Source organism: Alligator sinensis, unplaced genomic scaffold (genome assembly GCF_000455745.1).
Source record: "Alligator sinensis unplaced genomic scaffold, ASM45574v1 scaffold651_1, whole genome shotgun sequence".
Lineage (NCBI taxonomy): Eukaryota > Metazoa > Chordata > Crocodylia > Alligatoridae > Alligator > Alligator sinensis.
The window spans coordinates 45,813-58,861 of record NW_005842014.1 but is presented as its reverse complement, the minus strand read 5'-3'; the positions used below and the strand labels follow the sequence as shown (position 1 = coordinate 58,861).

Below are 13,049 nucleotides of genomic sequence, written 5' to 3'. Positions count from 1 at the left end.
CTAGAGGTTAGTTGCCTCGGAGTCGTTAAGGCTCCGACGGGACGGTAAATAAGTCCTGCGGAGTTGTTGAAGCTCCGTGGGTTCGACAAATTAAACCTCTGTTGCCTTCTTAAGGAAAAGCTGGGTTCGTATGGATCAGAAGCGCTTAGAGATCCTCACGCTCCTTTCCCGAACTCCACGTGCTTTCTTTCTCTCTCTCCTTCCTTCCTTCTGATTTGGGCGGAAACCACCCAAGCCTTTTGTATGGCTAGCAAGCCAATAGCTAGCCGCCACGTGTGCTTACATTAAGACTGGTCAATAATGTGGCGCGAATCCTAATACAAATGGCAGTGACTCCTTGCATCGCGCATTGCTATAATGCAAAAGAAATGCACTATGCAAAGAAAGCTACAGAACTGGCGGGAAAAGCTCCTGCACGCGGGTTCTCTGTTGCAGCAGAACACTCCATCGTGCAAAAGAGCTGCAATTTGGCGGGAACATGATTTAGCGATGCCGAAGCACACTCAGATAAAAAAAAACCCACAACTTTGGGTTGTGACAGATTCTACCCTGTGCACAAGTGACAGAACTACTAAGATACCAAGACAACCTGGATACTTATCTTCATCTAAACTGTTTCGCAATTTCATTGCACTCTTGAAAGTACAAAAAAATGCCGCAGAAGTCTCCAGTTCATTAGCTTAAAAAAGAACAACTCTGCAACACTGATATTATACAAAATAGTGATACCATCTAAAAATATCCAAGCAAGGGAAATTTTGATTACATCATGTTTCACCAAGCTTAAAAAGCTTACAAACAGCCATCTTCAAATCCTATCCATAGCTAATACTTTAAATCCTTAACAATTTGATAATATTCCTTCCCTACTGCAAAGATAAAAATATTGCTCTCTAGTCTTACCTGTGAAGCTACATTTGTTATTTTCCTTTTTAACCTCCCTTCAAATTAGTTTTAAATATCCCACTGCTGCAATTTTCTTTGTACCAAGATCTCTTTGTAGCTTGGTTCTCTTCCCCTGTATAAGAATGTCCTCTGTGGTATTTCTACAAATGCAATTAATAACTGTAACGCACAAAAAAACCCACCCAAATGAAGACACACAAGGGATGCACAGTGGCTGGTGAAGAATAGTTTCTGTTTTGTTGATCAAAAATCCTTTTGGGAATTTTGAAAAAAATTATTACATCATGTACAGACGACACACACTATCACTGGTCAAACACTGACAGTTTTCACCATTTTTATAGAGGTAAATGTCATAGAACAGTTTGAAAAACTTAACTAAGTGCCTGCATCTCTCATGCACAGTCACTTCTATGTGATTTACTAACTTATTTTTTCCAAATGAGTAGGTTCACATTCAAAATCAGTGCTTTGGAAATCACTCTTTACAAGTATCCCCTCTCACTTGTTTTCTGCAAAAGTCACCAGATTTTGTACTGTACTGCAACAAACTATAAACTAGTTTTCCTTTCTAAATCTTTGGGCATTTTTACACATGCCAGTACCGCAGCATCTCTGATTAAGTGTTTCAGTTCAAAAGCACACCACCTCCATTTTCTCCATGCTGACGTATACTTGGCAAAACGTGCAACTGCAAGTAATGCACCACAGTGCACATTAGCTCACATGCAGGGCAGACTCGATTAATCGGGTCTGCTCCAACGCGCTGGAGATCAGGTGCATCACAGCATGAAAAAGTATGTGTATAAATGCCCCTAATGGCCAAGCCTTGTTTCTGTTATCCATGAACTAAAGGAAAATTATGTTGGACTAGTACTTAATCAAAGGTAAACATAAGAACTCCACTTATGCTCATTATGGATTATTGTGAGATTTAATCAAATTAAATCTCAGTAATTCATGACAGAAAGCATCTATTTACCTGAATAATTCTACTTAATAAAACACTTAAGAATTTAGTAGGAAAAGATGTTGCAATTCATTAAAAAAAACCACACAAAATAAACTTAATGATACTGAAAATATTAGGCTTCTATACACATGCAGGGAGCCTGCTCTGACCCCTGGAAATCCAGCATGCTGGAGCAGACTCAATTAATTGAGTCTGCTCGAGTGCGGAAACTAACGCGCTCCAGTATCACATGCATCAGCATCCCCATGCTGAAAAATGGTGGTAGAGTGCTTTGAACTAAAGCTCCTTCAATGAGCTTTGGTTCAAAGCGCCCCACTGCCGTTTTTCAGTGTGGGGACACTGATACACATGATGCTTAGGTACTTTTAATTAGTGCGTCTCCCCAATTAAAGTGCCCCCCCCATGCCTGCCAGAGCATGTGTAAAAGTGTCCATTGTTAAATGCAAATTTAAGTCCCATGTACTTCTCTCCCCCAAGTCAGAATCTATTCTCTCTTAATGCCTCAGTGGTAAGGTATTCTGAATCAGTAACACCAGGATTTAAGAAAAAGAAAAAAAATAGCACTTACCTCTCATCTAACCACCACTAATGATAGGAACTGGAAAAATACTTGGGATAAAGATAAGAACAAAAAATGTAATTTCTTCTGGTAGGCCCCTTTGCCTGACATCTTTAATATTCTCCATAGAAATAAAACTGAGAATGTCCTATGCCAGAAGTCTAAAAAATGAATGAATATCCATTTAATACAATATTTATTAGTATTGGCAAGATGCATCACTTGTTTTTCCTTCTGTGTTGTGACCCTGATTTTAAAGAGCTCTCCCTAGTCTTAAATTAAGCATTTCATTCCTTTTCTTTATCCCAGTATGAAGAAAAACATAATGCAGATGAAAAAACTGTACAAAAGTATTTCATAGTCATAAAACAATACCAAAGGTTCAAATGCTGCAGTTACAGACCAGCTACTCACAGAAAAGGCTGTAACAAAGTATTTTTGAGGTATACAAAGTATTGTAAAATACCTTGTATTTTTGAGGTTAAGATACTTATGTTATTAGACAGAGAACCAATAACATTCCTGATTTATATACAGAGGACAAATTAACAGCCCATCGGAAATGTACCAGTGTTAAAAATTTCCAGATCAATTCAATGACCTGAGGAAGGGCACTTTGTGCCTGATGGGTTGTCTAGCATCTTTTCCAAACATACAGTTTGTCCAATAAAAGGTATTGGCAAAATAAGACCTTGCTTTTCACATTTCCTGACCCATCATAACAACAACAGTGCTCCAACCCTCCTATGCATCAATACAGACAAGTGCCAAAACCATTAGCTAACTCATAATTTAAAGTGTGATTGTTTTTTAATTTCAGGTAATCTTGGTACCTGAAAGTCTTCAACAAAAAATAATTAAGAAAGCAGCCTCATCTGTTCACAAGTTTGATTATAGTTAGCTTTTTCATAAAGATTACATAGCACTTTTAGATCATTCTAAAGCTACCGTATTTACTCAAATACAAGATGGGGTCCCTCCTTACCCTCTCCCAATCAGCTTAGGGAAAAGAGTGCTTCGTCCTACATCCGTGTCTAAGGAAGCCTCCTTAAATACATAGTTTACCATTAAACTGCTGCCAAAATCAGTTACAGAAGCCAACTATGAAGTTGAGTAAATGCAACCAACACTGAGCATGACTATAAAACATACAGCCTACATTGGGCAAACATACTGAAGGGAAGTTACCTGTTTTCATTAAAAATATATATATTTTTTAAATTGTGTTCCAAGCCAAATCAATTCCAAATCCATGAGTCAGTCAAGAACCATAAGTGGTCCTACTACCGGCAAACATCCACCTTACCTGGGGCTTCAGATGTTTCCAAATCCCTTGGTAGGCATTCTATGTGAGGCCCAAGACAGTTTGGGGTTTGGATGCCCCCAAATTATGCTTGTCTTTAGCCATAAAGCCCCAGGAACAAGCTAGGGAGGAGTCTCCCATTTCCAGAAAGTGGACATAAAGCCAAGATCTTCCCACTGGAAGTGGAAGTGGGAGGTTAACTATACATTACCTCGGCAGGTACTACCCTGAGAAGTAGAATGGCTGAAAGACGTGGGTATCTGGAGCGCATGCGCGCACACCCCCTCCCCCCCCCTAAGCTATGGGGTCATGAAAACTGTTGACTCTGCTGGGGCCCACCCCAACAAACTAAATGGTAAAATCATGAGCTTTTGGGGGTTGGACTAATATAATGCAGATTGTACTCTAAGTAGGCACAAAAATGCTGCTTAAAAGTGTATTTATGAAGCACATATGCTAAAAATTTAAGTTTAAAAAAATGTAAAATGCATCCATTTTAGATACACCAAGTATATGGGTACCCACAGTAATTTGCATATATGCAAATTACTACAGGCATGATTATTTAAAAGTCAGTGCTTTCAGATTTGCCCCTCACTTCCATGTGCTTAGACAGATCAGGGTCTGACAGTATGGGGGACGGAGGACTGTAGGGAGAAGAAGTTGAAGGGCCAAAGGACAAGTGGGCCACCTAACCCACCACAATTTATTTCCCTGCTGTAGCAGAGGGAAGGGCATAAATTCAAGGCAAACCTCCAATAATAAGATTCTATATTTGGAAAACTATAGCAAATTTATTAATTTTCTATATATACAATCTAACAATTGAAAGGTCACCTCCAGTGTTGTCTTATGGTCGAGTAAATATGGTAAATCACAAAACCATGCAATAGCCCAGTTGTTTTCATTATCTGAAACTCAAATGAAGGTTTTCTTTCTATGAGATAAATGATGTTTTTGAATGTATTAAAGAACAAGCCTTAATACATTAAATATTAAGCCATATTACTGTGTGCGTTTGATACTGATTCTATTAGTTATATAACAGTAATCATTAAAATAAAAATGAGAGTGTTACACTGGAATATCATAGCCTTCTTTTGTAACTGTACTTCACATTGCAATTTCAAAAATTATATACTTTAAGCCATGTGCTACTTTCACCATAACAAGATTATGATCAATGAGTCGTTTCACAGCTAGCTACAAGCGAAGGAAAGGCACAAGAATCTCGTTTTAGAATTAAAAAATTGTCTCTTCATTATTAGTTTATTTCACTTGGACATTTTGCTCGCAATTAAATAATATTTATTACATACTGTGACAGTCAAATCTTTATGTAAAAGTAATTTAATATGCTCATACTTACTGCCAGGCATTGTTAGCCAAGAAGCTGTCTTCAATTTTGCAAGATGTAATAACCTATAAGAAAATAAAAGTATAATTTGTACACATAATATACTATATAAGTACAATAAGTCAAGCCACTGATCTTTTTGGAACACCTTTAATAAATTCTGAATAAGCTTAGCCTACCTAAATATTACATAAAAATCCTATGAAAACTGTAACGGTTTGGCTTTTGTGTGTGATGGGGAGGGGGAAATCAAATATCTGTCTCTCTGTCTTCTTTTAAGACTTCTCACCATGGTTGCACAGCATGCCCCGGTGGCACCCACAGCAGGGAAGGACAAGGGAGACCAGACTGGAAAAGCATGACAAGAGTTGCCCGCTTTTGGAGTTCACGTCCTCTTGTAAACCTCATGCTGCTGCAGGGAGAGTGTTGGGGTGGCCCTTACTGCAGCTGCAGACAGATTTACCCTTTGCCATTGCCAGAGGCCATGGGAATGGTGGCATTCAGGATCAGGAGCAGCTGCAGCGGCAGCTGCTGCAGCAAGGGGACATGAGAGGATCTACACACATGGCACTAACCCCCTTGCTGCTGGCTGTACTGCTGACACCTCCTCCCACAGCAGCAGTAGCTCTGACCATGGCAGCAGGTTTCTCATCACAGATGCCAGAGCCCCCGCAAGAGCTGGACCTCTGGCAGCCCACACAGCACTGTGGGCAGAGCCCACCACAGCCAAAGTGGGCATAACCTACACCTGCAAAGCAGGGAATAAAGGTCACCATTCAATCCGAGTGTAACAACGCTGGTTGAGCCCCCCTGCACATCATCATTGTACATCATTGCCCACAAAGACTTTCACATGACATGGCAGGTATATGGCTAGCGATAGGAAGAAATATAACAACCAAATGGGCTAGAACCAGAGATGCATATATTTCATAGTTTCATAGTAGCTAGGGTCAGGAGGGATCCAAACAGATCATCCAGCCTGACCCCCTGCCACAGGCAGCAGGAATGAATGCTGGGTTCACAAGACCCCAGACAGGTGATCATCCAACCTCTCTTGAATTTGCCCCAAGGTAGGGGTGAGGACCACTTCCCTGGGAAGCTGGTTCCAGATTTTGGCCACCCTAACTGTAAAAATATTGCCTTCTGATCTCTAACCTAAACCTATTCTCCATCAGCTTATTACCATTGTTCCTTGTCACCCCAGGTGGTGCTGGGGAGAAAAGGGCGCTGCCTATTTGCTGCTGATCTCCCCTGATGAGTTTGTAGGCAGCCAACAAGTCCCCCCTCAGCCTCCTCTTGCTGAAGCTGAACAGGTTCAGGTCCCTCAGTCTCTCCTCGTAGGGCCTGTCCTGCTGCCCTCTCACCAAGCGGGTGGCTCCTCTGAACCCTCTCCAGGCTGGCCACATCCCTTTTGAAGTGCGGTGCCCAGTACTGGATGCAGTACCCCAACTGCAGCCTGACCAAAGTCTCGTAGAGGGGGAGTATCACCTCTCTGGACCCGCTTAGAAAGTTAGCAGTGCAGACATGCCTGAACTGTTCAGACAGAAATTCTACATACAGCTGTCTGCCCACGGCTGATGCTTTCTTTCCCCGCTAACGCAGCTGAATTTATTTCCAGGAATAAGGTTTGAGATAGAACTTATTAATATAGGCATAGTGTACTCACAACATTATAAAGCACTCCCATGCTTTTTAACAGGGACTGGATATTTATAAATAGCAAGGGATTATTCTCAGCAGCACAGAAGCATTACTTGAGTACCCTATGACAGGATAGCAAACCTGATCCTGTAAGTCTTGCAAACATGGCCATTTTTGCATATTTAAAGTAGACACATGTTAGCATTCACCAGCTAAGTTGTATAGACTCCTTCTGCACTACTCGTGCTTCAGGACCATCCAACTGCTGCATGCCGACATGGTCAAGCTGTAATGGGATGTACTGCTAGCAGAGGGAGCGACACCTACTTGTGGCCTAATTCTGTTCCTTATACTCTAGTACAGGAGTTTTCAATCTTCTTGTTTATTTATTTATTTTTATAAGTGTACCCCTGCTGACCAGACGCAGGGGGGGTGCGCAGCCAGATGCAGAGCAGCAGCAGCGCGAGGTGGTGGTAGGCCGCACGTGAGCTTCCCCACCCACATCTGGCAACCTGGGCAGCGCCTGTGTAGCTCACAGAGGGGCGTTGCTGTCCTCGCCCCCAGGTCCTGCTCCTGGGAGGCAGCGGCACAGGGTAGTGGGTGGCAGCACTCCGTCCTTGCCCACCCACGCATACTCCCTAGGACTGGTCCAATTACCCCCAGGGGTACGCATACCCCCAGTTGACAAGACCTGCTCTGGTATACTCCCGGGTACCACCCCTGTTTTCACCTGACACATACTCCAACATTGTTGTTATATACTCTGGGAGGTTGACTCCAGAGAAACAAAATGTAATCCTGGGCACCCTGCTCTGCACCAGCTCTTCGGGCTCTCACCCCACTCTGCGTCATCTCTCAGGGCTCTGGCAGCCTGGTCACAATACACTGGGCCTCTGCCAGCCTGCCAATCCAGCAATAATCTAGGTCCCTTTGTAGTGGATCTTCAGTGGCCTCCCTTCCTCCCGGTCATGCCTCACAGCTTTATAAATCTAGTGAACAATACTCTACCAAAACCAAGCTGCAACTGAGGAGATATTCTTAAAGCTCTTCCCAGGCTCCTACTCAGTCCTGCTGGTTCCTACCAGCTCTGGCCCTCTTGGGCCTACTCACAGGTCCCTCACCAGTCTCTGGCACTGTTTCTCAGCTTCATGCACAGGGAACTCCTTCAGTGAGTGCAGTCAGGGTCAGTCTAGCTCCACACAGTACTTTACAAAGCACTCACCATTGAGCTCCTTCCTCCAGCCCTGATCAGACCAGACTGCCCTCTCTGCCCCAAATGCAGGGATTATATAGCCCCTGGCTCCTCCTTCTTCTGAACTGAAGGCACCTCATTAGCCATTATCTTTTTAACTGCCAGCTGTTCATTATCTAGGGTTTTGCAGCTTTCTCCCACTCAGTAACAGGGCTTGGTCCAAGTTACACAAGGACTTTGCTTTCCAGGCTAGTAAAGGCTGGACAGGATGTTTCCTAAAATTGCTGCACACTGCTAATGCACTAGGCACCAGTAGAAGCACAGAACAGCCCATTTTACTGCTTGGCTGACATATGCTGAACAAGGACAAGCTCCTGTGGAAAAATAGTCTGAAAACCATATCATACATAAGGAGAATGAATTAAGGTCACCCAGAGAGCCTTAATTTGAGTATTTCCTAATATTTTGTATGTACTAATATACCACTCCAAAGAGTTCTAGAAACATTCCAGACTCCTAAAAGAGACCTACTCAAAGAGCCAGAATTCAAGAAATTCATCATGAAGTCAAACCCAAGTTTTTGTTTAAAACAAATCAAGTGATTTTTAAGATTACAAAGGTTGGCTCCTTCTTATCCTGTAATTACAATGTAAATGTATAAGCGAACTTGCTGGTTTAACCTTCTAGTGCAGTATCTGACCCCTTTATTTGTTTTTATTATACCTATCTTCAATTTAAATGTTACTGTTTTGTAGACTGTTTAGGCTGACTTTAAACTAAAAGTACCAAAATTAAGAGTCATGGCTGTGTTAGTGTAGAACAGTACTCTAACAAGGGATTAAACTGGTACATTAGGTTCTGTGTGGAGTCCGAATAGTTTCCATTTTCAATTTTCTTATTTTACATATAAAATGTTTTTCCATCTTCCAGCTCTTCAAACAACCTAGGATCTTAAAGTAAATGTATTGCTTCTCTCCCCCCCCCCCTCGCATACACTAATCACTATGATGAAAATATATGATTTTTCAAAAATAAAAACAAAAGGACACTAGAGGTATTACTTAAAGTATATGTCTGGCCTATAGGGACTTCTCCTGGTAATAAAATAAGCTTTTTTGTTATTGTTGCTTTAAATGGTGCTCAAGTTAGAAAGACTCCAACTTCATTTTCAGAACCCAGGCTTAGTTTGAATGCCAGGCAGTTATGAAAACTGTTTATTTTTGTTGCAATCATATCATTTTCATTGTAAAGTCAAAATATTGTTTCTTGGTAGAATCTCCTTCAGCCCTGCTTAGGCAAGAGTGCAAAATTTTATACTAGGTTCAATAAATGTTATGCGAGTCAACTACAAACAATAATCCAATAACTGTGGCTTTTTGACCTACATAAGCTGCCAAAGTTGAAGAACACCAATTTTGCCAAAGGAAAGAAGGAAAGCCCTTACATACCATATTTCACAACGACAGGTTACCTTAATAGTCCATCTCATTCCTGTTATCATGTGTTCCATAATAACCGGTACAGCCTTTGGGCTGGAATGAGTCAATCTGTACAGATACCAGTAAACGCTCCAGGCACAGCCTCTAAACAATCAGGATAAAAATTGCTATTTCCTTTCTAATTAAATTGGATGGGCACATGTGGTGGGGAGAGAGTAAATCTTCTCCAATTCTTACAGAGTTGACTTAATCCCTAAACAGATCAGTCCTATATTTGCAGGAATAGCTATTGTCTTTTGATTAGGGTACAGAATAGAAGTCAGAATAACTAGATATTTGAAAGGTGGGGAGAGGAATGTAATTCTTTCACAAGCCTTGTATAACATGCAACACTGGGCAAGTCTCTTAAGCCATTAGTTTTGAGTGTCCAGTGCAAGACTTTTAGGACTTCAGAAGCCATGGAGAAATATAGGTACTTCAAGCCAGACACTCAGCACATCAAGGTGGATGACCCCAAACCAAGGCATTCAAACAGCATACATGTATAAGTCTTGGCTTTAGCCTCAGTCCCTCAGATTTCCCCCCAACCTCTCCACTATGAGATGTTCCATCCGGGGATGTTTGCAAGGCTAAATCTAGTTCTGTAAAGCATGTCAAGATGCTCAGTAGATGCTACTGGTATACAAGTACAATTATTATGACATTGTTGCCATGGAAACTACAAAAATTTCAGTCTCATTTTACTGCAGAATCGTTTCAAAAGAAAGACTTGACGGAAAAGCAACAAACTCCATTTTAAACAAGGCTTTGATAATTGGCAGCTGTGGTATGAAAATTCATGAAACAAGTGGGGAAAAGGAAGCCTTTCCCCACATAGCTGACACCTACAGAACGATCATATTCATCCACAATAAAAGACACCACAAGTGCTCCAGCAGTAGCAATCACTCCAATACAATGCTCCTAGGCTGCCCAGGACAACCACCCATTCTTATTTAGCAAGGCCCATCTCTGAAGCACTAATTTGGCTAGGCAGAGCATCATGCTAATTTGTTCAGTGAAAGCAGCAAGCATTTTTGTGGGCAATATCTTTTATTGGACCAACTGAATGGTTGGGATTAGACTTAGACAAGCTTTTAAATGCAATGCAGTTTTCATCAAGTCTAAGGAAAAAGCAGGCACAGCAAAGACTAAAACTAGTCTTCAGGAGAAGACTGAGATTATCAGAGAAATTCCCAACGCTGTACTGCTCAATGGTAGCTCTGGCTTCTCTTCCAACACATTATTGTATTGTGTAGACATATCTTAGCACATACTTCTCCTTCCTAACAATACCACAGGATCCAGTCACAAACAGAAGCTGCAGCCAAACAAAGTGTTGCACCAAGGAAGCTGAAAACCCTATTTGAACACAAACAACAAAATCTCTTTCCCCTGAAGGAAATGTCTTGATGGGCTACTGTGAACTTGGTATCTAGTGATGTGAAAAAAAATTCTCTAAGTTTTGGGTCCTATATATGCGCCTTTTATATCCCTTCCCACTCTTTTCCTTGTTGATGCCAGAATGACTTACACAAATAAGGAGGGAAATGACTAGATATGAAGCACTCCTAAATGCGCAAAGCAAATAAACAGGGAGGGCGGGGGTGGCTTTTCCCTTGCAGGCTGCGGGGCTGGGACCTGGAGGTAGTGGGCAGCAGGTCTGGAGTGAAGGGTACTGGGTCGGGACCTATCATCAGTGTTTACAAATGGGTCCCGATACAAAAGAGATTGAGAACCACTAGACTAAAAAAACCTCCATGGGATCCGTTCCAGCATTACTTTTCTATGTTTAATTTGGAAGATGAGGTGGAATTAATGGTATGATTAGAACCTTAAAAACCAGTCCTGCAATACAGAAATTACTGTTTGCATTTCGTAATTTAATAAAAATCCCATTTTAACAGGCCTCAAATTGAACTTTTGTCATACCTTCTATAAACTTAAGACCTGCAACGTCTGATGGCATTCCAATCTTCTCTGCCCAGGAAAAATTAAACTTTCATTATGGAAGTGTTGGCGTGATGTTACAGCCATGATGGTCTAGAAAATATACAAAAGGAATGCACTGCATTCGCAAGCTTGTCTAAGTCTTTCCCAACCGTGCAACTGGTCCAGTGGATGATACTGCCCAAAAAATCCTGGCCTCTAAGCACAAAAAGGCACTGAGCACTTCAGCCTTTTTGCATCCTCTCTGCCACCAGCCTGCCTCCCCCATTCAGTACGGGACCTACACTTGCCCTGATCCTCCTCTTGCTACCAACATACTTGTAGAACCCCGTGTTACCCTTCACATCCCTTGCTAAGGGCAACTTCAGTTGTGCTTTGGCCTTCCTGACTTCATCTCTGCATGCCTCAGCAATGCTCTTATAACTCCTTCCTATTTATTGGTCCAAATTTCCAGTTCTTACAAGCTTCCTTTTTTGTGATTTAGTTGACTGAAGATTTCCCTGCTAAGCCAAGCTGGTCTTCTGCCATACTTGCTAGGTTTCCTGCACATGGGGATGGTTTGCTCTTGTTTCTTTACAGCACAGCCGGCTCTCTCGGGCTCCTCGCCCCCTCAGACCGGCTTCCCAGGGGATCCTGCCCACGTGTTCCCTGAGCGAGTCGAAATCTGCTTTTCTGAAGTCCAGGGTCCTTGCTCCGAGTTCAGGATCCCAAGGAAAGGAAGGATGGAGAGCAGCAATCATCTCCTGGTCGCTACCGCCACTGCTACGTCCCCCCACCCATCCCTCCCCGTCTGCGACCAGCCGGCACGGCCCCCAGTTGGCCGCTCCAACGCTTGCACCAGGACGGTGTCCCCAATACTCTCCAAAAACGTCCAGGATCGCCCACTAGCGCCCTCCCAGCAGATGTCAGGGTGTGTGAAGACCCTTCCCCCACAGCGGCTCTCACCCATCCAGGTGCCTTCGACTCCCCGGTCCTAACCCACGGAAACCCACACGCAGCTGGCGCCGACCTCCCCGCCATGCAACGCCGGCGTCGATTGGGGACGGGTGGTGGCGGGAAGGCAAATGTGTGTTCCTGTTACACTTAAAAACCCTCACGTATAAACCAGATTCAACATGTAATATTTATTTTCATGAACGCCCGGGCCTGGGTGTCCAGGTGACGCTCAGCATCGCCGGGGGGTTTCTCTCCCGTTCCTGGAGGGTCGCGGCACAGGCCCCGGGGGTCGCGGCACAGGCCCCGGGGTCGCACCACGCTTGGGAGCCGCCCTCGGCCTGCAGTTACCGGACAGAGGGAGGGGATGGGGCAGGGGGCCGCCCCCACCAACTCACCTCAGCCGTTCCTCCGCCTCGGCTGAGCCGCCGCCATCTTGCCCCCCCCCTATCAAGGCGGCCCCGGGGCGCGGTGCAGGCTGGGGGCTGTAGTTCCGGCGCGAGGGGGGGTGGGCACGTGACTCGGCCCCACCCTCCCCGAAGGAGCAGGCGGCTTCTCCCGGGGGAAGAAACGCGGAGGACGGCAGCCGCCGAGGGACAGAACGCCCGCGTTTGCGGAAAGCAAACTGCTGCCCTCCTGCCACCCAGTCCAACCATTCATATACGCAGACACCAGTAACTGTCTGTTCAGATGCACACGGACCAGTTACCCCCATTCATAATATACACACACCAGTTACCAACCATTTAGATGC

General features: G+C 43.6%; 1 protein-coding gene across 3 annotated transcripts in view; it reads right to left on the bottom strand.

Annotated features, from left to right (window-relative positions):
- EFR3A (EFR3 homolog A) overlaps positions 1 to 12,799 on the bottom strand; it is a 156,078-nt gene extending 143,279 nt beyond the window's left edge. The window contains exons 1-3 of one of the 3 annotated variants that reach the window (XM_025202103.1): positions 12,694 to 12,799; positions 5,111 to 5,163; positions 2,448 to 2,488 (exon numbers count right to left, since the gene is read on the bottom strand). In XM_025202103.1, coding sequence (XP_025057888.1) covers positions 2,448 to 2,454 — 7 coding nt within the window. In that variant the 5' untranslated portion in view covers positions 2,455 to 2,488; positions 5,111 to 5,163; positions 12,694 to 12,799. Of the gene's footprint in view, positions 1 to 2,447; positions 2,489 to 5,110; positions 5,164 to 11,344; positions 11,456 to 12,693 lie in introns of those variants that run through there. The other 2 variants (XM_014519164.2, XM_025202102.1) reach the window with 2 other exon arrangements.
- Between the last annotated feature and the right edge of the window lie 250 nt (positions 12,800 to 13,049).